General features: G+C 39.9%; 1 protein-coding gene across 1 annotated transcript in view; it reads left to right on the top strand.

The window, feature by feature from the left end:
- The first annotated feature begins 257 nt into the window (after nt 1-257).
- GATB (glutamyl-tRNA amidotransferase subunit B) overlaps nt 258-24,895 on the top strand; it is a 73,133-nt gene continuing 48,495 nt past the window's right edge. Inside the window, exons 1-2 of the mRNA XM_045552113.1 lie at nt 258-482; nt 2,116-2,266. Coding sequence (XP_045408069.1) covers nt 307-482; nt 2,116-2,266 — 327 coding nt within the window. The 5' untranslated portion in view covers nt 258-306. The remainder of the gene's footprint in view (nt 483-2,115; nt 2,267-24,895) is intronic.

Below are 24,895 nucleotides of genomic sequence, written 5' to 3'. Positions count from 1 at the left end.
ACTGGGATTTAAAACTCAGGCCAGGCTTCTCAACTGCGGATCTCTGTCACAGCCACGAACCTTTCCCACTCCCCGCTAGGAGGAGTCACACCTCCTGACCCAGAAACCCTCCCACCCTCTCCTCTACTTCTCCTTCCCTCCCCTCCCCGCGAGGGTTCCGGCAGCCTTTGAGTCGCATTGCTCCCTGGGAATAGTAGTCTTCCTGTCAGAGCCCCTAGAGTTTTTATATATTTCCAGAACTACGCTTCCCAGAGAGCTTCGCGGCAGAGGGTGGCTGAGTCACCTGACCATGATTCTGGCGGTGCAATGGCGGCGCCCGTGCTACGCTGGGGCTGTCCTGGAGCATGTCGGGCTTTAGCCTGGGTTTACGGCGTTCCTCGCCATCGAAGAGGAGCTCGGACTGGGTCCACATCCAGCTGGATTAGAGGACAGAGTTCATTGGCTCAAGAGCCCCTCCACACGTCCCGGAAACCGAGGAAAGGGTATACTGTTTCACACCATTTCTGCCTACTCAAGTGTGAGGTGGAATTGCGAGACTGGGGAGATGATGGCCATTACAGCCCAGCTTTAGACGTTTTGTGGACGGGAGGGTGTTCGGTTATAACCTGGAGTCCGGAAACCTAAATGAAAACACAGGCCCTCTATGAGCCCCGCCAGCATATATATATAAACTATTGTCTTCAAATAGACATATTGGGGGAACTCGCGAGTGTAAAATAGCAAGCGTTTTCTCAAGTCGAAGGCTGCATAGACGGAAGAGTGGATTCATTCACCTTATTAATAGCACCAGCAGTAGGGGCAGCGACACTAGGAGTAGGACCATATTTCGCTGACATTTATTTAGCTAAATGGGCCGGCATTGTTCTAAAGGTAAAAAGGAAGCCTTCACCTACAAGCTCTGGGTAGTGGTGGCTTAATGTCATTAGTCAGAAAACACCAGCTATCTGTGGAGGCGTTTTATGTTGAACATGTGTGTCTAGACCTAGGAGGATGCAGCCAATGGAAGAAATAGTCCGTCTGATTATGTAGTTTTGCTTATTTTTCTAGCTATCCCCTGAACAGCTGTTTATGCTTCACTATATAAGATTTAAATTGTTTCTTTTTAAATACAGAAACATAAGGCACGTTTCAAATTTTTTTTTATTCTTTGAGATTGGTTGGCATTATTTTTGCTTTTCAGTTGGAACAGAGGGAAAATGTCCAGAAGCATTCAGTTTGTATTCCTTTCATAAATTAGATCATCTCCCTGTGAATGGAAAGTATATTTTTGTCTCATGTAATGGAACTGCAGAAACACTGAATAATGCTTTGGTGAATGCAGAACTTATGATGACTTGTTAGTTTAATGCCTCTCTCTTAGGGGCTGTGTTTCCAAACTTCAGAAGGAAGGAATTGATCTTCTTGCATATACTTTAGATATAGAATTTTGTGTGTTGAAATGATTGAAACAAAACAAAGTAAACAAGAATCTATATAATGACAGAAGATGGCTTGGGAGAAGATCAGGATAGGAACATAAATTGGTTTCATATGGAATAAGCACATTTACAAGAACCTGGAGAGACCTGTGTATAGACCTAACAGAGTAGGAATGGCTGGATATAAGAGACCGTTATAGCATTTAACAGCTGTTTAGGTTTGATAGCAATCAAGCATAAACAAGCAACGTAACCTGAAATTAGATCTCTGGAATGGGAAGTGATTTGGGGGACCAAAAAAAAAAGTCACATGTGATGATTTAATGAGTGATTGTGAGGTACAGTTAATTTAAAAAATGCCACTTTTCGTTGAAGTTAGCCAAGCAGTTATCACCTGATACCCATTTCTAAATTGTACTAAGATGCTACATTCTTCCTTTCTATCACCTTCCTCTTTGTACGGTGAACGTCCTAGTGCCATGTTGTAAATGAATTTTAGTTTGCCAATCTCATTTTAGGTGTTCATTATTTTTTATGTAGTCACCAATAAAATATGATACATTTTTACATGTAAAGATATAACATTTTAATAAGTTAAAAACAAAATAGCATGTTAATGTTTGTGGTTTAAGCTCATAGAAATTCATGCATGGTGACTGACGTAACTATTACTTAACCATTATCTTTTTCTCTTTAGTGAACACAAATGGGCTGCTGTCGTAGGTTTGGAAATTCATGCTCAGATTTCGTCCAACTCTAAACTCTTCTCTGGATCTCAAGTCTGCTTTGCAGCACCTCCAAATTCTTTGGTTTCTTTTTTTGATGCTTCTCTGCCTGGAACTTTGCCGGTAAGGTTTTTATTTAATTCTATTTCTATTAGAAAATGTTTATCTTATATTGAACATAGAAAATGATTTCCTTGTTTTAATATCTTGACATAACTCTTGGGAAATACTTGTTTAGGGAACTTTGAATGAAATGGGATGGGACTAAATATTTTCTAATTCTAAGTCTGAACATATTCATATGTGTATTTACTCATTTCACAAATGTTTAAGAATGCCTGCTGAATACCAGACATTATGCTATGAACTGGCTCATGAGCAAAGAACCTTACCTTTGAGGAGTTCAAAGACTAGTAGGGGAGATGTGTCTTATAAACAAATAGAGTACAGTGTGATTCCTCCTGTGAAGGTTGCAGAAAATGGTTTTGGAAGCCAGAGGAGGGACACCTAATTCAGTAAAAGGAAGGACTGTTGTGAAAAATTGGGGTAGGAATACACTTGGTTAAGGAAGGGTTGGTGGAAGAGGTGGTGTCTGAGCTATTTGAGAACCCAAGTAGGAGTTAGTTAGGCAGATAAACAAAGGAGGAGGAGGAGTCTAGGCAAAGGAAAAGCGTATATCACATGATATTACAGTCGAAGGCTAATAATGATTGTGGTTATTGCAAATTAAGAAATGATCAATAATGGAGAAAAGAGTGAACCAGAAGATACAGTGGGTTAACTACTATACTCATTTAACTTCTCATTTTTACTTGAGCCCAAGGAATGACTGGGCGCATTATATCTATCAGCAAGATTTTTAACACATATTTTTATATCATTGGCTGAATTTTGAAGAACAGGTTAGAAGGAGCAGTGTAAATATTTGAGCTAATAAATAGCTTATGGTCTGTCCAGAACCTATAGTATCAACTAGGTATAGGATTTCCTGCCCTCTTTAGAGGGAATGTGTATGCATGGTGGTGATTGGGGGCTGGGGGGATTGTTCTGTGTGAATTCCACATTTGCAAACATTTAAACACAGGTGAAAACTGGTTGAAATGAGTATTGGAAGGCTTGCAGGTGCAGAGGTATACTTTTTTCAGTCACTGCCCAGAGTAGAAGATTGTGGGCAGTGTCTACAATGTGCCTGCCTTACCCAGGGCTTTGGTTGTATTGAGGCAGCATCTCTGTCTTGGAACTTTTTCTTTACTTGCGTTTTTTTGTCATGGAGGACTCCTATCCCTGCAAACCATATCCAAAGTCACCTTTGATTTACTGTTGGGTCTCTCTCTGGGGAAAGACAAGTATAGAAATATCTCTTTCTCTCTCTCTGTCTCTCTTTCTCTAAGAGTATTAGAGTATTTTTCTATGGAGAAATTTGTTGTTTGTTTCAGAAGAGACAATTTTTCATTTATAAACATATGAGTTCTTTTTTGGACGGAGACTCATATAGTAGAAATAAAATAGTATCTATTCAGACAGATAAAATGGAAGGCAATTTACCACAACACCTCTACCTTTATTTCCCTCAGTTCAAAACATTTTTTTCCCCATATTTTGGTTAATTATCAAGAGAGTAGGCATAATCTCTGAGTTCTTTCTAGGTTTTTCCAGTTGGGAATGTGATATCTAGTAGGGCACTTATTATAGTTAACATTTAGAAACAGATCCATTTGCAGATAGGCACGTTTTGTATAAATGGACTCCTCAGTTTGCTTAAATGTGGTCAAATATTAGAGAAAATTCAAAATAACTAAAATGCCAATGTGCTTTGAAAGACTTCTTGTCATGCACCAAAGAAGACGACACTTATCCAGTGATAAACACACCAATAAAACAGTGAAGGTGTTTGGGACATTTGAGCATTGAGAGCTTGCCTTACGTTACTTAAATGGCAGACAGAGGCTATAAAGATAGTTTTGCATGAGCTAGGATTTTTTTTTTTTTCCTCTTCAAAGCCTACAGTGCTTATGGTTTGAGTAGCCTAAATGGGTTATTCTCTCAACAGAGCTTAGCTACCTCTTTTTCAGAAATGTTTCTGTCTTTAAAGGACCTCTTTGAGTATATGAGCAAAATTATACCAAAACTCCCAGAATAGAACATTGTCACTCAAAACATTTCAAAACCCTGTGATTTACCTCTAAATAGATTTAAAATGTACTAGAACATTTGGACAGTTGTCCTTCCCTAAGCCCTGTGGAGTTGGTCTAATGACTGTGCATCTGGTAGCTACTTTTCACAAACCAAGAGTTTGTGAGTATGTTTCTGCTTCTGAGGATTTGAGTAGAACATTATGTTTTTGTTTTGATCAGTTAAGCCAAGAAGTATGTGTGATTCATGATGATGTTTGATGCTCTCTCTGCCCAAGGCTCACACTGGTCCCTTCTCTCCTTCTGCTTCTCCTCCCTCTAACTGTCTGACTGCTCCTTCTCTCACGGCTGTTTTCCTCCACTCAGCCCTGCAATGTTAGTTTCCCATGCGCCATGCCTTGGCTCTCACTTCTTCTGTTCCCTGTGTTCTCCTGAGTAATCTTTTCATCCTCAAATAAAGCTCCTCTCTCTCTTCTAGGTAACAAATCTGTATTACTGGCACCCTACTGTACACTTCTGTCTGCATGATTCATCAACATCTTAAATTTAGCAGTTACAGTATTAAACCTATTATCTTTTCTCCCCAAAGTTTCCCTGCCTCCTGACAAAAGAATAAACCAACAAGAGGAAAAAATAATCTGCTCAGAAATGGATGTTAGGGAGAGAAAAGTGTGTGTGTGTGTGTGTGTGTGTGTGTGTGTGTGTGTGTGTGTGTGTGTGTAAGATATACACAGGTCTATCGAAGGAGCAAATATCAGTGGGGAAAAGATGATTTATTCAATTGATGGTTTTGGAAAAATTGGTTAGCTATTTGGAGAAAATATATTTATAGCTCATTTCATATAGCAAAATAAAATTCAAATATGTGTACAATATAAGTTAAATGTAAAATTAAACCTAAAAAAATACAGAAGAATATTTATTTGTCCTTGGGATACAGAGAAACTATAAACTTAAAAACAAGGGGAAAAATTTATCAGGCGAAGTGATAGAGATTTTAGTACTTTATTCATCCAACAAATATTTGATAGTGGAAATACAGGTGCTTGAGGAATACATAGGAGGGCGTTCAGCACAGATATAAGAAATTTGCTAAATTGGCCAAGTAAAAAATGCATAGAATTTACAAAGACCAGGAGAAAAACAAGAAACATGTTCCATGTGTCATAGCATAAACTTAAATATGGACATTACAAGAGGTGAGGCTAGAGCAGGAAGCATAGACTGTACCATGTAAGTCCTGCTAAGGAGTGTAGATCCTGTTTGCAAAGAGTTAAGAAGACAGAAGTAGAGGGCAGGGTCAGAGACTCCAAGGAAGAGAGTGTTGTGAGAAGGAAGAAGCACAAGAAAGTCAAATGCTACTGAAAGGTCAAGGTGAAGTGAGGACTAGGAAGAGTCCATTGGACTTATTGACAAGGATACCCTTTGCCAGAACAGTTTCTTTGGGCTGGTGGGCATAGAAGGTAGGTGGCAGTAGATTGAGAAATGTGGGGGACGTAGAGGAAGAAGTGAGAGAGTATGAGCAACTGTCTCAAGAAATTTGACTGAAGGACAAGAGAATGCAGCAGGTGAAAGGAGATGTGGAATCAAGGGGGAAAATGTATTGGTCATGTTTTTCTTAATATTGGAGAGACTGGAGAATGTTTAAATGCTGGTGAGTTATAGTCTCCAATAATGTACATTTAAAATTTTGTTTCAGAGGATAGATCACGTGTTAAGTGTTCTTGCTCCAATAAAATAAAAGAAAAATGCTGATGAGAAGGAACTAATGAAGAATGGAGAGGCTTTTGATTAATATGGCAGACCAAACGCATGCATTTTAATCCATCTCTCTCCCCAGCCCAAAGACTCTTCTCTGAAATGATAATGAAAGAATTTAAAAGTTATAAGCCCACAAAGAATGAGAGAGGAGACAAGAGCATGTGAAAGATAGTAGATGGAGGAGGGCCTAACTTAGCAGAGCACCCAAGTGCCTGCAGAAAGAGACACCAGGAGAACTGAGATGATGTGCCCTACGCAACCTCAGAAATGTGCAGGATGTGGGAGCGTCGGGTACTGTGGAGGGCCAGGGTGAGGTGAAAACAAAGGGATTGAGTCAGAGTGTGAATACACAGCAGGTAGACCTGAGGTCCTCTCCCTGACTGTGCAGCTGCTCCACCCCCACAGGAATTTGTAGTCTTTGGAGAAATTCAGCTGGTGACGCACTCCCCCTAGGGACACCTGGCAGAGCAAAAGGCACTGGTAAGGTGCCAGACAGAACTCCAGGACCTGCCCACTTTCCATGCCCGGTTTCAGGAACTCAGGTGACCTGGTATGTCCATGTCTCCTCTTCTCCTCTCCCACTCAAGAATCTGCAGGAACTTCTTTGGAGATTATATGTCCCTAGTGGGAAGAACTTCAGATATTGACATTTGGGGATCTCTCAGTGAAAAAAGCTACCTAGTTACCTAATCATGCTGGAGTGAAGGCCACTGGTCAACAAGCCCTGGGCATTTATGTAGAACTTTTACTCAGCATTTTAGTACCTCACTTTAAAATAGAAACTGACACCCAAAAATCACCAGACATCTGAGGAACTTCTCCAACATCATGGACAGAGCCCAAAATAAAAAGGAAAGTTAAAGGAAATAGGAGGCAATAGATAATGCACAGAGTAAAAAAATATTTACAGAATTAAAAGTTTTTATAAATATCCTCAGAGAGATAAGAGAAGATAGCTGCATCCTTGAAAACAACACAATACTACTTTTAAAAAGCGAGCTATCGGCCGGGCGCCGTGGCTCACGCCTGTAATCCTAGCCCTCTGGGAGGCCGAGGCTGGTGGATCGCTCGAAGTCAGGAGTTCGAGACCAGCCTGAGCAAGACCCTGTCTCTACTAAAAATAGAAAGAAATTATCTGGCCAACTAAAAATATATATAGAAAAAATTAGCCGGGCATGGTGGTGCATGCCTGTAGTCCCAGCTACTAGGGAGGCTGAGGCAGTAGGATTGCTTAAGCCCAGGAGTCTGAGGTTGCTGTGAGCTAGGCTGATGCCACGGCACTCACTCTAGCCTGGGCAACAAAGTGAGACTCTGTCTCAAAAAAAAAAAAAAAAAAAACGAGCTATCAGCATGAAAATGAGCTCATAGAAATTAGAGTTATGGTGAATCTCCCCACAGGAAACCCCAGGAGAGTTAGAGGAGAAAGTCAAGAAAATCTTTCAGGAAGCAAAACAAATGTGCAATGAACTGGGCAATAGAAGTAAAAAATAAGAAAATTAGAGAATCAATACAGGAAGTTCAACATATGATCAGTAAGAGTTCCATAAAGTGAAAAGAGAGAAAACAGACAAGAAGAAACTGTTAAACAAAATACATGGATTAATTTCCTAGAATTGAAGGACATTATATCTCCAAATGAAAAGGGCCTGCCAATTAGCACTAGGAATAAAAATAGTCTCACATGCAGACATGTCATGAAATTTATGAACAACCAGGGATAAAGATAAGATTCTAAAACTTCCAGAGAAGAAGAAAAAGTCAGGTCACATGCAAAGGACAAGGAGTCAAAGAGATCAGACTTCTTAGCAGCAGTGCTTAAAGCTAGAAGAGAATGAAACAGTGTCTTAAAAATTCTTGGGGAAAAAAATCATTCTAATCTAGAATTCTGTGCCCAGCACTATCAATCAAGTGTGACAGTAGAATAATGATATTTTTGGACAGGCAGACTCTCAAAAAATTTGCCTTCCATTATCCCAAGAACCTAGTGGAGTATGGAGATATTCCAGGTTTCCAGTTCTGCCACAGGCCAGGAGGCCTGCTAGGAGAGGAGAAAGGATGGCTCCAGAATACAGGATTCTAGAAACAGATGAGGAGTTGGGAATAGCAGGTAACTAATGTTTGTGTGGAAAAGAGATTTCCATATAATCTGGAGTCTTTGAGAAGAATGAACAATAGGTACCCAAAAAATGAAGCAAATGAAAAAAATGCAAGACATGAATTCCAGGAAAAACGACATGCCAACTACTGAGTTAACAAAAACTGTGATATAACTTGGGTATTGGGAAATTAAAAACCTAAATTATCGTAATTGAATTTCATATTCTAAATTGACAAGGCAAGAAAAAGTAACATAAGTATATGCTTTAGGAACATTTTTGGCCACTGATTAGAGGAGGCCTCTTTCTCCTTTTCAGGCCTTAAGCTAGTAGATTGGTTTTATTTTGTTTTGTTTTATTGGAGGAAGGGTGGGAAATGGGGTTGTTATTGGGTTTTATTTTGTTTTAATCAGGCAATAAGTAAAAGATTTAGAGCTCCTAAGAGACAGATAATTAGTCAAAAGGGGTTTTTAACAAGGTTTCCTTTTATTTTATGTACAAGTTAATATTAAGTAATAATCAGATGTTATCTGTACTGGTTTCTCAGCATTCTGCTAGTGAAATTTTTTTCTTGTTTGTTCTCAAAGTCCAAATAATGAAGCCCCCACCACCCACCCCATCCTTACAACTTTCAACCTTATGCTGATTTTAGAAAGAATAGACTCATCCGCATTTTAGATTCATCCATACTCAAGCTCATGCATGTGTTGGCTGACTGCTTCCCTGAGGGTGAAGTGACCTACCATCCTTTCTTCTACCTGACTTTATGGACTTTAATGTTGCCCAGCTAATCATGGAGGGGCATTTAGGTCATATTTTATTTTTGAATATAAATATAATAAAGTAGCAGGCATGGCTCAATTCTTATGATAGAGTAAGATATAAACATATTACAAAATGCCTCATTATTCTCACACTGTGCAACTTATATCATTTATCTCTTGGGAATGGAATGGGCCAAGTCTTGTGGCTCCAAGTTCTAAAAACAAGTACAGAGTGTCATGGTGACAGTTTGTCAAGTCTGTATCTTTCCCAGATTAAGGAAGGCTTGTCACATGGAAAATGGCCAACAGCCTTGGCCAGCAGGTGATGGATTTTCCGAAGGTCCCCTGGCACAGCATATTATTTAAAAATAGGAAGACGAACATCAGGCAAAACAGCACAAAGATCTGAAGGTGGCTGCTGCCCTGGAGCAGGACTGGACGTAGGAAGGGGTGGGGAGGGGAGCTGCTGCTTTGCTGCTTTTTATTGTCAATTATTTTAAAAAACATGCCTATGATATTTTGTTAAAAATTGAAAGTTAGGCTCAAAGGAATAAATATATTAGGGAGAGGAAATTACTGATAGAAGAAGGTTTCTGAGAAAGCAAAAGATGTCTGTTGAGCACATGGAGAAAAATCTCTGTCCCACTGTAACCCGAAGGGAAGGTGTGTCCCTCCTCCCCTGGGTGCAGGTGAGTTTTGAGGTTTTATCATGGAAGGTTGAGGAAACTCCTGTCTGATTTCTTTTCCTTTTCTAGCAAACATCATTGCTCACATCTCACTGTCCTTTTTGGCGCTACTGCCTTCCTGTGTTAGTGTGTTTTACATTCTGGGTTTGTGGATGATGAACTCCCTTAGTCTGTGTGTGCCTCCAACTGTTTCTGTTTCTCCCTCATTCTGCAATGATAGTGTAGAATTCTAAGTTGACATTTATTTCCCCTCAGCACTTTGAAGACATCATTTCATTGTCCTTAGGCATCTATTATGGCTGAGGAGAAGTCTCCATCCTTTGTAGGTAATCTGTTTTCTCTCTCTGATAGCTTTCGCCAGGATGTGTCCAGGTGTAGATTTGTTTTTATTCATTTTGCTCAGTGCTCAGTGTGATTTTTAACTTAAGGGCTGTACCCTGGGCAATGGAGGTATCTCTGTGGGATGAATTCTTGGTGGCCTCTGCTGGGGCCCATTGGGCTTTATTTACCGAACCAGTTTCTGTGTTAATTTCTCAGTCCCCAGCTGCCACACAACTTAGATAGTGCCAACGTCAAGCCCCACACCCAAGCCAGGTACAGGGTCAGGGGCTCTGATTTCTCAAGACTCTTTTTCACTCATGGCCTGAGGTGGGTGGCATCTTCCAGATCCACTCCTCCAGTTGATGGCAGAAGATTTTCTGACTGGACTAGGACTTTCCGGCTCCCTCCCCATACAAGCTCACAGCCTTGACTTCTGCTCCCGGGGGTGGGCTTTAAATCAGTGACATCTGTTGCCTCTTTAGCCCATTTAACAATAATGATAGTAGTAAAACCAACTCACATGTACTGAGTGCTTGTTACATGGCAAGCATTGTTCTAGGTGCTTTCTGTGTGTCAGCTTATTTTAACCTCATGGCAACTCTATGAGGCAGTTGCTATCGTTGTCACAATTAGAAAGTAAGTGGAGAAGCCAGATTCAGACCCAGTAGTGTGGCTTCAGAGCTCAGGCTCTTAACCCCTTTGCTGTCCTGTCTCTTCTGGTTACCCCTGGGTGTCACATGGCGATAGAGTCCCAGCACTGCTGTAGCCCCAGGGGCTTTTCTTGCTTGCTTTGAGCTTGGCTCTGTGTGTACGTGCCTGTGTGTATCTATAAATGTATATGTACATATCAATGCATGTGAATAGAAACAGAATACTTTGTTTCCAAAACCTGTCTCCACCCCACTTCCCCAGCACATCCACACCACGTCCGCCTCTGCTTAGGCTGCTGCCTTGACCAGTAGGTACACAGCTCCCTCCGCATTCTGATTAGTGACCCTTCTTCTGAATGGTTTTAGGACCACAGGTACTTTATTTTCTTACTTTACCTTAGTTTTAGAATTTTATAGAATCCCATCATAAATCTTCAGACTAGAAAGGTCATTCAGCTCATTTTGCTGCTTACAGGCAGGATTACAGCTACACTAAGAACAGCATCCTTTGTTTTTATTACTAGGGATGCAGCCATGCTCATTATTTTGATCTAGTAAAACCTCTTACTATGGTGCAAGATCTTCCTTAATTTATTAAGTAGTTATTTGCCTATAGAACCAGATCCTAGGGTTGTTTGCTTAAAGTTAGTTATTTCCTATTTATCAATGTCAGTATATTTCTCTGCTTATAATACTTTGTATACAGATGTGAAATGGGAAGAAAAATAGGAAAGAAAATTTTTTTTATAAAATATGAGATTTACAAGTCTATTTGTTTCATAATTGGCTGAATGTTTTTAGAAATGGTGAGATTTCAGCAAAGCATCAAGTTTGTTTGAAATTTGTGCATGCACAGACCTGTGTGTTCACACACGCGCGCGCGCACACACACACACACACACACACACACACACACACACAGACATTCACTCTTTGTGACTGCAAATGCTTGCCCCCTCCTGGCGTCAGTCCCTATGCAGGAGAAAGGGGACAGGGGACACTTGCCTCTGCTGTTGCTGTCTGGTAGGAATGCTCAGTGTGGCCCAGTAGATAACTTCTCCTGATAATCAGGCTGCACTGCAATTAGATTAATAAGAAACGAGTGACTCTGCTCATGTTTTCTTCCTATCTGTATGTAACACAGAACTCCCTAGCAACTGTGAATGCCTCTTGTTTCTAGAGCTAGAGAGATTATAGAAGCTGTTTTTCACACATGTACACAAGAACATTCTCTTCTTTTCTCAGGATCAGCCTGTCTAAAAAAAGTATTTGGGGCTTTCCATATCAAAGGTGTTTAGAATTGGTCCTGGCAGCCATGGAATGAAAACTGGAACGTTGTTTACCACATTTTACAAAACTTTTTTTTAAATTCACAACAGTATATACTATTATTAGTAAGAAGAAGGGGAACGAAGATGGGAATAAATGGGATATGAATAAACATGATGTGATGCCTGCCCTCTGGGAACTAACAAGCAGTGCAGATACTGTGCTGTGTGCTGGAGATGCAGTCTTGAACACATGGATACAGATTGCACCAGAAGGGGTCTTGCCTCCCTGAAGAAATAATGTGAATGCTTTTGTAAAGTACTTTGGGATTAATTTATTTTTTAAATTTCTTATGACAGATTTATGTAAAGCTAGATAAATCTGCAATATTGTAGCTCTCTGAATACAGCAGATATTGGTAATAACTTTTGTTCTGAAGGACCTAATAGGCTTAGAAATACTTGTCTGGAGAGCATCAGACTGAAATGCTTTCCTGACCCTTAATTCTAAACATAATTATAAAGCTGTCTTTAATTCAAAACATAAAAACAAAATTCAAGAAAACATCATTAGGGCGAAGTGTTTAAATGCATACATTTATAATCAGATCTATATTCATCCCTCTGTCCATTCATGCTTAGATGATGTTTAGTTGACTAAGAAGACAAAATGTGACAGTTTTCTATTAAATTTTTTTTCCATTTCAATGATTTGCTTTAATGTAATCTGCAGGATTTATAATTACATTGTGTTCTCAGACTTTATGCTTGCCTGTCACTCTCCTAGTCACTTTCATAGTTTTCCTTCTTTCCCCTTCAAAGAGTGGGGTGTTCTAGGAATGAGGTGTTTTTCCCTGTGACCGTTGCCCCTCTGAAAGAGATGTGTCTATGAGCTCATATCCACAAACGTGGAAAGGTTCCTTTTCAGCTCCTACACTCTCCTGATGGTCCAAACTTGCTTTATAATGTCGTTAACGGGATGCGTCCCGTGAACTCAGACGACTCATGACAATGATGGGAGTTCACGTTCAGCAGGCAGCATGATCACACCTCCCTTCTTCACATGGGAAGCATTTGACTCCTTCCCTGCCATGGGTCTTTTTCTAACTTTCAGTGGATTCACAAAAGCCTCTTTTTACAACCATTTCACTTCCCCCACCTTTCTGCCAGTTTTGCATGAAATCTGACTATATGAATAATAATGTTTCTACTGTCTATTGATATCTGTTTCATGCAGTTGATTGACCATTTTTTAATGCATGTTTACAGGGATTTGTGTGATTTATTAAGATGGTAGAAAGCAGTTCATGGATCTTTCTTGGGCCACTTGCCAGTACCTTGCATAGAACGTGTAGACAACACCCTTAAAAATATTTCACCATCTACTTGTATGTGCTATGCATATTCAAGGAGTCCATATGAAAGAATTTTCTAAGTGTCTAAAATCCTTTTGATATTTTTTAACCTCTTTATGTGAATCTTTTTTTTCTGGCTTTTGAATAGGGTATGTTGAACATAAAGTAACCTTTTCTTGATTATTCAGGATTATCAGCAATATCAGTTATTGCTCAGTGTTATAATGGGGCCTTCAAGGGCTATTGAGGTATGTAAAGCTATCTGATTCTGCAGTAAATGGCTAAATGTAGCCATTGTTTTTAGGCTTCATATTACAATCTTTTTATTTAATACTTGCTTTTACAGACATCTACTCCTCACCCTCTTTTTTAAGGTACTGTCAGTCTATTTGACTCTAGGAACCCCTTGCTCATCTTCCAGTTCTCAATTATTATTTCTGATCTGCTCTCCCAGAAAGTCAGATTATGACATTTGTTAGTATAAATAAGAGCAAAGCTCTGAGTAGAGAGCTGTCCTACAAAATAAAGTACATGCATGGTATGAAAGCTATTAGCATCTCAAAGCTAGAAACCATATGAGACTAGAGTAGGAAGAGATCCTGGAAATCACTCAGTTCAGTCCTTTAATTTAGAGATGAGAGAACTGCTGTTGTGACTTGCCCCTGGTCACAGAATTTCTTAATGTCCTACTCAGAATAGAGCCCAAGTTTCTCACTTCCAATTTAATGATCAGCTTCCAGTCTGTTCTACTATAGTTGTAGTTGCTAGAAGTCTGATTTATGTAGGTGGCTATTCTTTTGCAGGTATGTATATATGTGAGTATATATCTCAAAACAATGCCATCAACAAATGTATATGCTACATGTTTAAAGATGTATACCCACATGTTTATATACATACAGAGGCATTGACTACACAGCCTTGATGCCAATTGTATGCACCCTGTATTACGATGTTCTCTAGGTATGAGATCTGAACCTAGGGAGACAGAAAAGAGGAAGACATTGCTAAGTCAGAAAAAGAAATGGTTAAAGGAGATCTAACTTAATTAGCCACCAATTCAGTGCCCCATGCACAGGACTTTTCCAGACCCACCATTAAGAGGACAGCCCTGACTATGGTGAGCACTCAGCTGTACATATCACCAGGCAAATAGTGGTCACAAGGGAAAATTCTTTTAGTATCTTTTCTCTATGCTTCATTCTGGGTAATTTTCTTACATTCTCTTCTGGGTCACTAATTCTCCCTTTATTATGTCTGCTCTTTAACATATGCATTGAGTTTTTTATTTCACTGAGAGTGTCTTTCATTTATAGAAATTCTATTTTTGTCTATTAAATCTCTTGTTTTTTTTAAAGTATCTTGTTCCTTTTTCATGTATTCAGTTCTTTATTTCTTTAATAATTTTGTCTACTTATTTTATAGTCTATGTTCAGTAATTCTATTGCCTAAGTTCTTGGGTGATCTTATTTGGCTTTTTTTATGTCTACAGATTCTGGCTAATGATTTTCTTGTATGTTTTGTAATTTTGGATTATGAAGTCATATTTGACACAGCTTCATTAGTGGGACTCTTGTTGAGAGTGAGTCCCTCCAGGGAGCTTTTGCATTGGCTTTTGCCTGATGCTCCAGGTCTAAGCCAGGGCCATTTTTCTTGTTTATTTCTTAGCTTGAGGGTTCCTGGATCACAAAAGTAGTCAATTTGACCCCAAACCTGTCTGAGAGCAGACTATTAATTCCTAGGGCAGACTCCCCATACTCCCAACCAACATGTAGTCTGGGTTGAAACTTTACTATGGTTGAAACCTTACCAGAGAGCATGACCATGTAGCTAGGGCTGTGGGCAGGGCTGTAAATATGGGTAACTCAGAATGGGATAGGAAAGGCATTGTTAAACCTCTGTCTGGCTCCCTTTCCCTCTACCACCAAGATACCCCTCCCTTCTCATTGCAGTTCTTCTGTGCTGTTTTGTGTGTACTGCTGTTCTTCATGCTGTTGAGGCTGAGATCGGTACGCATCACAGCTCATTTTATCCGTCCTTTTGTCACAGACATGGATCGAGTGACTGTGCTCTTTCCAAATTCCCCCAAATGTGCAAGGACACACTCCCTCACCTATTGCCTTTAAAGATTATCATTTTTTAAAAAAGGCTTATCCTTAATAAATCATTCCCTTAACCTTTGTGTAGAAATTATGATGCTATCTCATTCCTCTCAAGGAACAACACGAGCAATATGGTAGAATTGAGAGGAGCAGCCAGCTCTAGTGGGAGGAATCAGTGAGGAAGAAATGGGGAGTTGGTTTTCCTCTCCACCCCAGCCTTGGGGATCCTGGGGGACTTCATCTGGTCTTCTCCCCAGGCGAATCTCCTGGGTCTGCAGAGCATCCCTCAGACACAGCGGTGTCTCTTAGGAACTTTGTGCCCCTTTCCTAGTCATGGAATGTCTCCAGGCAGCATGTTCATCTCCCCAGAGCTGCATTCCTGAACAAAAGGAATGTGTTGTGTTTGGGAAGGGCTTTTCTCCCCTTCCACATCCCTTTATTGGTTTGACTTCCCCTCAAAAATATGCACTTGGATGAGATACTAAGCACAATAAAAAGCCCTCATTAGGGGAACTAGTGCTATCCTTAAAACTCTTAACTGCTCAAAGTGAATTTTATGCACTGCTACACCAAAATATCTGTAATACAGTAACATCCCCTTATCTGAGGTTTTACCTTCTTTGGTTTCAGTTACCCACAGTACAGTACAGTAAGATATTTTGAGAGAGAAAGACCATATTCACATAACTTATATAGTATATTGTTACACTTGTTCTATTTATTATTAGTTATTGTTGTTACTCTCTTACTTTGCCTAATTTATAAATTAAACTACCATAGATGTGTATGTATAGGAAAAAACAATATATATAGGGTTTGGTACTATGCATGCTTTTAGGCAACCACCTGTGTCTTGGAACGCATCCTCCATGGGTAAAGGGAGACTACTATACTAGAATGTGTAGAAAATAAAATATAAATGCATTACCAAAGACACCTGGGAGTACAAAAGCTTAGGGGCCTTTTGGTGACATAAATATGTAGTAGTTAAAAAAAGAAAAACTGTTCTGTGACACTATTTTTGTCTCTGCCATTCGGGTAGCTCCTACAGGCTTTGTTCTGGTGATTTATATGAGAAGGCTATGATAAAAACGCAGCCTGAAATCATGCAGCTAGGTAGCATTCATTTTCCTTCCATGGACAGTTCCAGAACTTAAAAAATTACAGCAGACCTGGAAAAGCTCTTCCTTCACAAGAAATACATGTCTGGCCATGGCAGCTGCCCTGTTGGGTTTCTTCTGCTTTATGGCATCATTGGTGATGTTGTAGGGATTTCTAGATGGGTTTTATGAGTATAGTTGTGCACTGCATAACGACGTTTTGGTAACAGTGGACTGCAGATACAGTGGTGGCCCCATAAGATTCTAATGGAGCTGAAAAATTCCTGTGACCTATTGACATCGTAGCCATCATATCGTCATAGCACAACACAGTACCTTTTCTATGTTTAGATACACAATACCTACCATTGTGTTCCACTTCCCTGCAGTAGTCAATACAGTAGCATGCTGTACAGGTTTGTAGCCTAGGAGCAATAGGCTACACCATAGAGCCCAGGTGTGTAGTAGGCCGTACCTTGTAGGTTTGTTTAAGTACCCTCTTTGACATTCACACAATGGCAAAATGGCCTAATGACACATTTCTGAGAATATATGCCTGTTATTAGGTGACGCGTGACCTAGAAAAGAGTTTTCAGGAAGATATTGTGCAGTTTCAGGGGGTCAATAAAAATAATACTCCCTTCCCCTCTTGAGTCAGAACCAATTGAGAAATCAGAATAGAAGTCAGACAAATGGCAGTGAACATACCAGCTTTATTACTGATAATATCAAGTTGAAAAATGCTACTTGATATGTAGCCAAATGGCTTTTAGTACTTTCTGCCTACATTGAACTCAGCTCTCCAAAACTGCAGGCTTTCCACTTGTGGGAGAAGAGCCTGCTTCTGCAGAAAGCTTATCCTGTGGCCAGAGTAGACCAGACTGTCCCATCTTTGCAGGCATGCTGATCAGAAAGAGCTCACTCGGGCTTTGTGCTGAGGATTTATGCTGGAAGCTTCTAATAGAAATGTTCAGTCACAAGGGGCCAACCCACATGTGCTTGGTTCCTTTTCCCAAAGTTGCTTGTCAGAAAAGTCGTTACTCTTTGGGGAACAAGAGAGTATGGAGTAGAAAGCAGAGTCCTGTCCCATGGAAGTGTGGGGGCAGGGGAATGAATGTTGCCTGAATTCTGCCCTCAAAAGCGTTACATCCTGTTTGGGAGTAGATGTGAAACACTCTTTCCAGTTGCATCCTGCGGAATTCTTTGTCCACACCGGATTTGTCGTCTGAGGCCATTGGGATGGACCTTTCTTACTTGGCCATTTTTGTATGTGTCTTCAGCTTCACATGTAGTATTGAAGGGGTAGGGGGAGAGTTGGCTGTCTTCTACACTGCAGCATCTTGGGGAATTTTTTTCCTTAGCTCCTTTTAAAATCTTGGCAAAGTTAGGAAGTCATTTTGCCATTGGCATCCCAGAGATGACAAGCGTAGGCTTGGTGATTCTGGCATAGTTAGGTGATCAGGCTGGGCTCCTCTGAAGAGCATTCTGTTCCTCATGGCACAGGGTTCTTGCTAGTGAGCCTGTGTGTTTCCCAGCCTTGCTCCACTGGGTGCATCGTTAGAATAAGGACTGGAGCTGGGGCAGGGACAATAAGTGCGAATCAAAATACATTACTGTTCCCAGGAGCCTTAAAATATTCTATTCCAAATTTTGATTCATGAATCTCCTTTCACAAGTTTAGAAGCAAGAAGCATAATCAATCAAGGGTCTTTGTCATGCTCCGCAGCTTTCTTAGGAGATGCAGACAGGCAATAATATGTGAATGTCAATAGCGTTTTGAATCTCCAGTGATATTTGCCAACTCATAGGCCACCTTGGTGAGCAAGGCCATAGGCTCCAACCCCAGTTGATAGGAGAGGAAACTGATGGCCTTATTAACCTCCCCAAGGACACAGGCAGGTTAGGAGCCCAGCTAAAAATAGAAGTGAGAATTATCTCATTCCCATTCTTAGCATAAAACACCAGGCTAAGTTCCCTTCTGCAGTATTTGCTAATTGTTCATTTCCAACAAAACGTAGCAGGGAATTTTTCTTTTATAGCTGGTCGTAAACATTTAAGATGCCTGTAGTCACTCATAACCTTTGTTTACTTAACTAGCTAGCTATCTTATTTACCTTATTTCTTATTCTCTTCCATTTTTACATCTATGCAGAGAAGTTAATATATATGAAAGCACTTCATAAACTCTCAAGTGGCACATAAATTTTATTTGGTATTATAATACTCATGTTTTTAACTTTGCATCATTAAAATGTAAACACAGATACTTCCATTTCATAGTGGTCAGTAGAGTTGGGCTCAGGGGTTGCTGGTAAACATGCATTCACGACAACATAAGTAACAATTAATATGAAATTTTCAGTCTTAGATGTCTCTCAGAGAAGCACAAATTGAGAAATGCATGTATACGTTTACATAGCGAGGCAACAGAAAGGAAGCATTAATAGAAAATAAGATACACATACAACTTTGGGGGAAGCTAAAAGTGTTTTCAACCAGAAAAGATATAATTGGGGAAAATTGTTTTTCTACCAGGTAAAAGAATAAATTTTCCTTTCATATTCTTGGTTATATACATATGGTGTCTCTTGCAGGATTTATATGCTTCTATATAGATATTGCAGAATTCCATGTTAACAGATTTTGCTTGCGCCATACTTCACTACATATACAATGGCTTTAATATGTTCCATGACTTAATTGGATCTATGGCATAGGAAAGTGTAGATGTATTTAACATATAGATATAGAACATTTTCTTTCTACAACTGATTTTCAGCAACAGTAAATGGAAGCTTCAGGTACAGGTGTGGTTTTCAAGTTAACATCAGCTTAAACAGCTCCTGTCTCCTTTAGCCCTCCCACCTCCCACCCCCATCTCTTCACAGTTAATATATTCCTTGAGTTTTGTGTGGGAGGCTTGTAACATCTACCCAGGTAGGAGAATTAGCTAACCCTTCCCCCTCCCCCGCATGTTTTATTTAAAAAAATTAAAAGTTACAGAAAAGCTGAAAGAATAGTACAAGAATATCTATCTGCACCTAGATTATTTTTTTTCCCCTTTGGATGAGCCATTCGAGAGTAAGTTGCAGACAGTGTGGCACTTCATCTCTAAATATTTCAGCATCTATCTCCTAAGAACAAAAACAGTCTTACATGATCAGGATATAATTATCACACTCAGGAAAGCTAACATTGATACAATACTGTTATCTGAGACACAGTTCATATTCATGTTTCCACAATTGTCTCAGTATTCTTATCCTTTGTTTTCCCCCAATCCAGGGTAATTAAAGATTACACATTGCATGTAATTGTCATGCCACTTTCTTTTTCTTTTCTTCCTTTTTCCTTTCTTTGGCTCCCCCTCCATCCTTCCCTTTCTTCCTTCCTTCCTTTCTTCCTTCCCTTTCTTTCATGGCATTGACATTTTTGAAATGTCCATGCTAGTTATTTTATCTTATTATCCACTCGTGAAGCAAACATAAAGAAGGAAATAGGGGATTTGTACTATGAAAAATTGGCCTTTTTTCTTTCTTTTTCCTTTTAACCTCCATGATTTCATGGCTTAGCAGGAAGCCTCTAACAAGATCCTATATTCCTAATGGATACATAAAATTAAAGATAGCTTTTTCTTCCTAAAAATCTATGTCCTGATAGACTGTTCCAAAGACTCATTTCTCAGGACATTCATGGGACTGATAGACATAGCAGGTGCATTTTTGACAGAATAGCATGTGTCTCTAGGAATTTGTTTCTGATTTTCATAGGCCTTGTTCTACCTTACCCTGTATCCACACCAATAGTTAATACCTAGCTGCGTTTCTTTACTGAAAGTTGTTCAAGCCGGTTGTTTTGTTTCTCAGCAATAGTCAAATCTTTCAATTTAATACTCATCTTTCATATAGAGAAGAAAGTAGATCTCACTCTGATCATTAGAGCTTTTCAGTCATGAAATTAATGTTTTTTTATCACTGATTACTCTTGAGATTTCAGTGATGTGAAATAGTTTGCTATTCCATCAAATCTCTCCAGATGTAGAGTCTCATGAGTAAATTTTAGGACAGATCAAAAAAGATTTGTCAGTTTCAGTATGGGAGAAAATCTCAAATGAATGGGTTTGTATGTTTTACACTTTTCAATATTTTTCTCCAGAATGTGACCTTGTTTGAAAGCCTTTTTAATATTAATGTACTTTTTTAAAAAGTTATAAACAGGAGGAAGACAAATATTCAGAGTTGCAGCAGGCAAAATCTTTCTGCATTAAAGATCTATTAAAGATCTTTTATTTAAAAAAAACAACGTTTTTGATTGTTTGGTTTTGTTTTTCACTTGATTCTCACGTCCACTCTGTGGCTTTATGCATCTCTTCTTCTTCAACTGTCATTGAATTTTAAAAGCAGCTACTACCTTGGAAGACAGGAAGTGACAGATACGTGGCAGGTGACAGTGAGATGGGTGTAAAAATTGGCTCAATTAACTGGTTTATAACTTCAGCTTGTTCGAAACCAGTTTCTTTCACTTGTGAATGGGAGCTTTTTCCAACCACAGGCAAGCATACAGTGTTATCCAGAGAAATTTTGCTTCACTATAAAACAGAAAATGAAGTAATATAAGTTTCCTGAGACATTAAGAAATATGATCTCTGTTCCACTGGAGATAACACAGTAATTACCACAAAAGGTGTCAGTTATCATGTAAGGGGGAAATATTATGTTGACATAATACATAACTTCAGCATCTGTTGTGCCTTACTATAGATTATAAATCCAGACTAATGGATCTATGGAGCTGTTTAGCCCTTTTCTCATTAGATTCCATTGCCTGCTAGAAAAGTTTACATGTGAAAGATTCGATTGAGATGGGCACTTTACATTTAATAACACTTCCGTTCTGAAACTAGTATCACTAAATGTCTACCACGTGTGCAGTTTTTTTTAATTCACAGAACAATCCTGTAAAATAACTATGCTTCCCTTAACAGATAAGAGAACAGAGGCCTAAAGCGGTTAGGTAATTTGTACAAGGTCACACAGCTAATAAATGGTATGAGTGAGATTCAGATCCAGGTCTTTCTGACTCAGGCTTGCCCTAGTTCGTCAATTAGTAAAAGTCTTCTCAGAGATGAAGTTAATCGCCAGTGGGTAACGCCAGATTACTAACTATTGGGAATGCAGGAAAGAAGAATATAGACCAGTAAACCTGCACACTGAGTCTTGTCTTTTACTGGCTGCCAACTGCTCTTCTAACCTCCCTAACTGGCTAACTGGCCAACTATGAGACTCTGCAAATGAATGCTATAGCGGTTGGGCCATTAGCCCCCAATCCCAAAGTGAAACCCACGCCAGCCAGACTGCATCATGGGAGAACTCTTTGTACCACCTAGGTTAGAAGCGGCCCTAGGGCTGACATAGGCCAAAGGCTTTTTTGTCCTGTTCCTACCCCAGAGGTAAATCTCAGATCTTAGTATTCCAGTGGTCCATGGAAAAGCAAGATAGATTGCTCCCATGCCAAAAGCCAAGCTGGTATAAACTGCCCATCTCATGGTGACTTTGGGCCACCCAAGCTTGCCAGGTAGGGAGGAGGATGGAATCCCAGATGAAAAAAATGGGGCTTCCAACACTTTGGACCAAGTAAATGTTCCCGCCCTTACCCTGACCACTCCTGAGGGTTGGAATTTCACACAAGGGCTGGGAACAGAGAGGCTTTGGAGCTAAGGACAGCTGAACCTGCCAGACAACATCTCTCTTCTTTGGAACAGGAGTTGCTTCCTATGCAATAGATGTTTGGTCCCCCCCCCTTTGTGAAACAGTGATTTAAACAAAAGAGGGAGTATAGCATTCACTTTCTCCTTTTCCCTAGGCAATGCCCATGTTTAAGCATAGAGAACATATATATGTAGGTCTATCCATATAAATATTAATATCTGCATAAAATGAGTACCTTTTGGTGGTAAAGTTCCACTTTACAAAAACTATCTTAACTAACTGACCAGTTTCAGCAAGCTTAATTATTATAGCACAAGAGGTTTTATATTTGTTTTGTGTGATGATAAAAGGGCTGAATGGGGTGAAGGGGTGTGGGATGAGGAAACAGGGAACACTTTTCTCCCCTGTAATGAAAACTTAATCTGTGTGGTAACTTTTGCTTTGAATATGAAAAAGAGGGAGTTCATGCTTTGAGATTAATTTATGGTTAGCAGTAAGATAAAAGCCCGTTTTACTGCCTTCTTTTTACTGAATAAATCTTAATTGCTTTCTCTCCATAAATTAAAGCATTTACCATGCTATATCTTAATTATCAGATTTGTCATATATAGCATCAGTTTCACAGAGTAATTGCCATTTGGGCTTTTTGGGAAATACCACCTAGTCTTTGTTTTAATGCTCCAGAGGAATCGCCGGCTGGATTTTAGTGAGGGCACTAGTTTTGCCATGTTGCCTCAATTTTTCAAGGAAGTCCTGATACTCTGCACTAACATAAGGTATTAGAGCATTATGGACTCACCAGCTGAGGGCAAAGTAGGAAGGGGAGAGAAACGGTATGAAATGCAGACTAGTTTGAAAGATACTCATTTTTATTCCTTTGAAGTACCTCACAAGATATTTCGCAGTGTAGATCCCAAAGACTGGTTTTCATGAATAGATTTATTTGTAATTAGTAGAATTTCCCTTAAAAGTGCTAAAATCCTAGAGAATATTTTATGGACTTAAGTAGGTTATGTAATCTTCTTTAGTCTGTTAATTTGCTTAGCAAATCCTTTCCTAGTATTTAATGTAGCTTTAGAGTTCAGTTCATCCCAGGTTATCACAAATGTTCCTTATAAATTAGAAGCATTTCATAATCCTCAGTGCCCAGGATGTGAAAAAGGAGTCCACAAATTTTCAGTTTTATGTTGATTAGACAGGCTTGAGAATGGCATTGTTTTGTTGATTAGCTATTTATTTATCAAAAGACAAAGTGACAGAAGCGAACATGAGAAGGTATGTATTTATAGTGCCAGTCCTACAGACGTGGGTCCTAGTGCCCTGGGGCAGCTGGCTTCTGGCCAGGTTAGGCCAACGGGAAGTTCTGATGAAAGTCTGGAGGTGGCAGGAAAGGAGCGACAGGGTATTTCTCCTTCCTTTCTGCCTCCAGCAACGTCTCTGGCAGTGCCACGGTATTATCCAGGGCTCCAGCTTTTAGGAGCCGGGTCCACCTTGTTTGCAGCATCCTCTGATGGCCACACACCATGGCTCCAGGCACACTGCCTCTGCCCTGTCCCTCTGTAAGAGTGGCTTCCTGCCGTTCAAAGTCTCCTGAGTCACCTCACTGTGCCCTCCTGGCCATCTCTGCGTTAAATTTGTTCTATTTCACTTACATACCAAGAGTGGTTTCCTTTTATGACTGATACATTTTTTTAGAACAATTTTGCTTTTATTTCATAGCTTATAGTCTTTTGGATGTTGATAAAGGAAATGTTAACTTACTCATTATCTCAGTTAGTGTTTAATCAGCATGGTATTACATTTAGGTGATGCGGCAAAGAAGCATAAGGCAGAATGGCTTGATTGCCCTGCTGAGCTCACTGTGGTGGGGGAGACAGTACCTTCCCTGAGTGTCAGGGGAGCCAAGGGGAAAGAACACCTAGACGGGGTACTGGGGAGACAGATTTCATAAAATGGGTGACATCTGAGAGCCTTGCCAGATGCCAGGATCTTACTCAGGCAGACAAGGAGGAAGGACGCTACCAGCAGAAGCAGCAGTTTGTACAAAAGCCTGGGTTCAGTTTGGCCGTGGGGGTGTGTTAGGGGATGGTGGAAGAAGAGGAAGCTGGGAAGGCCATCGGGCTAGATCACAAAGGCATTGAAGACTCTATCAAGCACTTGGACTTGATCCTATTGGTGATGGGAAGCAGTGAAGAAGGGTTTTAAGCAGAGGAATTCCATGTACAGACTTACCTTTTAGAAAGGTCACTCTTGAAGGGGTGTGGAAGAGAGACTAGAAGAGAGGCTGGAAATGGAGGCAGAGAAGCCTTCTGGCCAGGGGGTTAGCTGCAGAAGGCCTGGTTGGAGGGGGTGGCATTTGAATTAAGTCCTGAATTAATCCAGAGGATATGGGGAGGAAGGAAAAAAAATCAAGTTATATTAAGAAAGGAGAATGTGTAGAACCTGGCAATTTTTTTTTTTAATGTGTTGAGAATTGTCATTAAATGATGCTCTCTTGTGATCAGAGATCAGGGAATGCTGGTTTGGTTAGGCTAAATAAGTCTCAAAACTTGAAGACTTTCTCAAATTGAGGTCGCAATGTCTCCTTGGAGGTCTCGTGCACATTTCTGGGTTATTTATGCTGGCTTATGCACTGGATGTATTTTAGATTCCAAACAAGCTACGGTTGCTGCACTACTCATGCTTTACAAATAAGCCAAACAAGTGACTCCTTTTAAAAACCATTCACTACTCCCTCACCCCACCACCCCTAAGATCCTTTTCCTGGCAGTGATCTGCCTAGTCTGTCTACTAGTCATGCAGTTTCTTG

The sequence above is a fragment of the Lemur catta genome, chromosome 5 (assembly GCF_020740605.2).
Source record: "Lemur catta isolate mLemCat1 chromosome 5, mLemCat1.pri, whole genome shotgun sequence".
Taxonomy (NCBI): domain Eukaryota; kingdom Metazoa; phylum Chordata; class Mammalia; order Primates; family Lemuridae; genus Lemur; species Lemur catta.
Note: the sequence above shows the minus strand (reverse complement) of the source record. Positions and strands in the feature narration are given on the sequence as shown.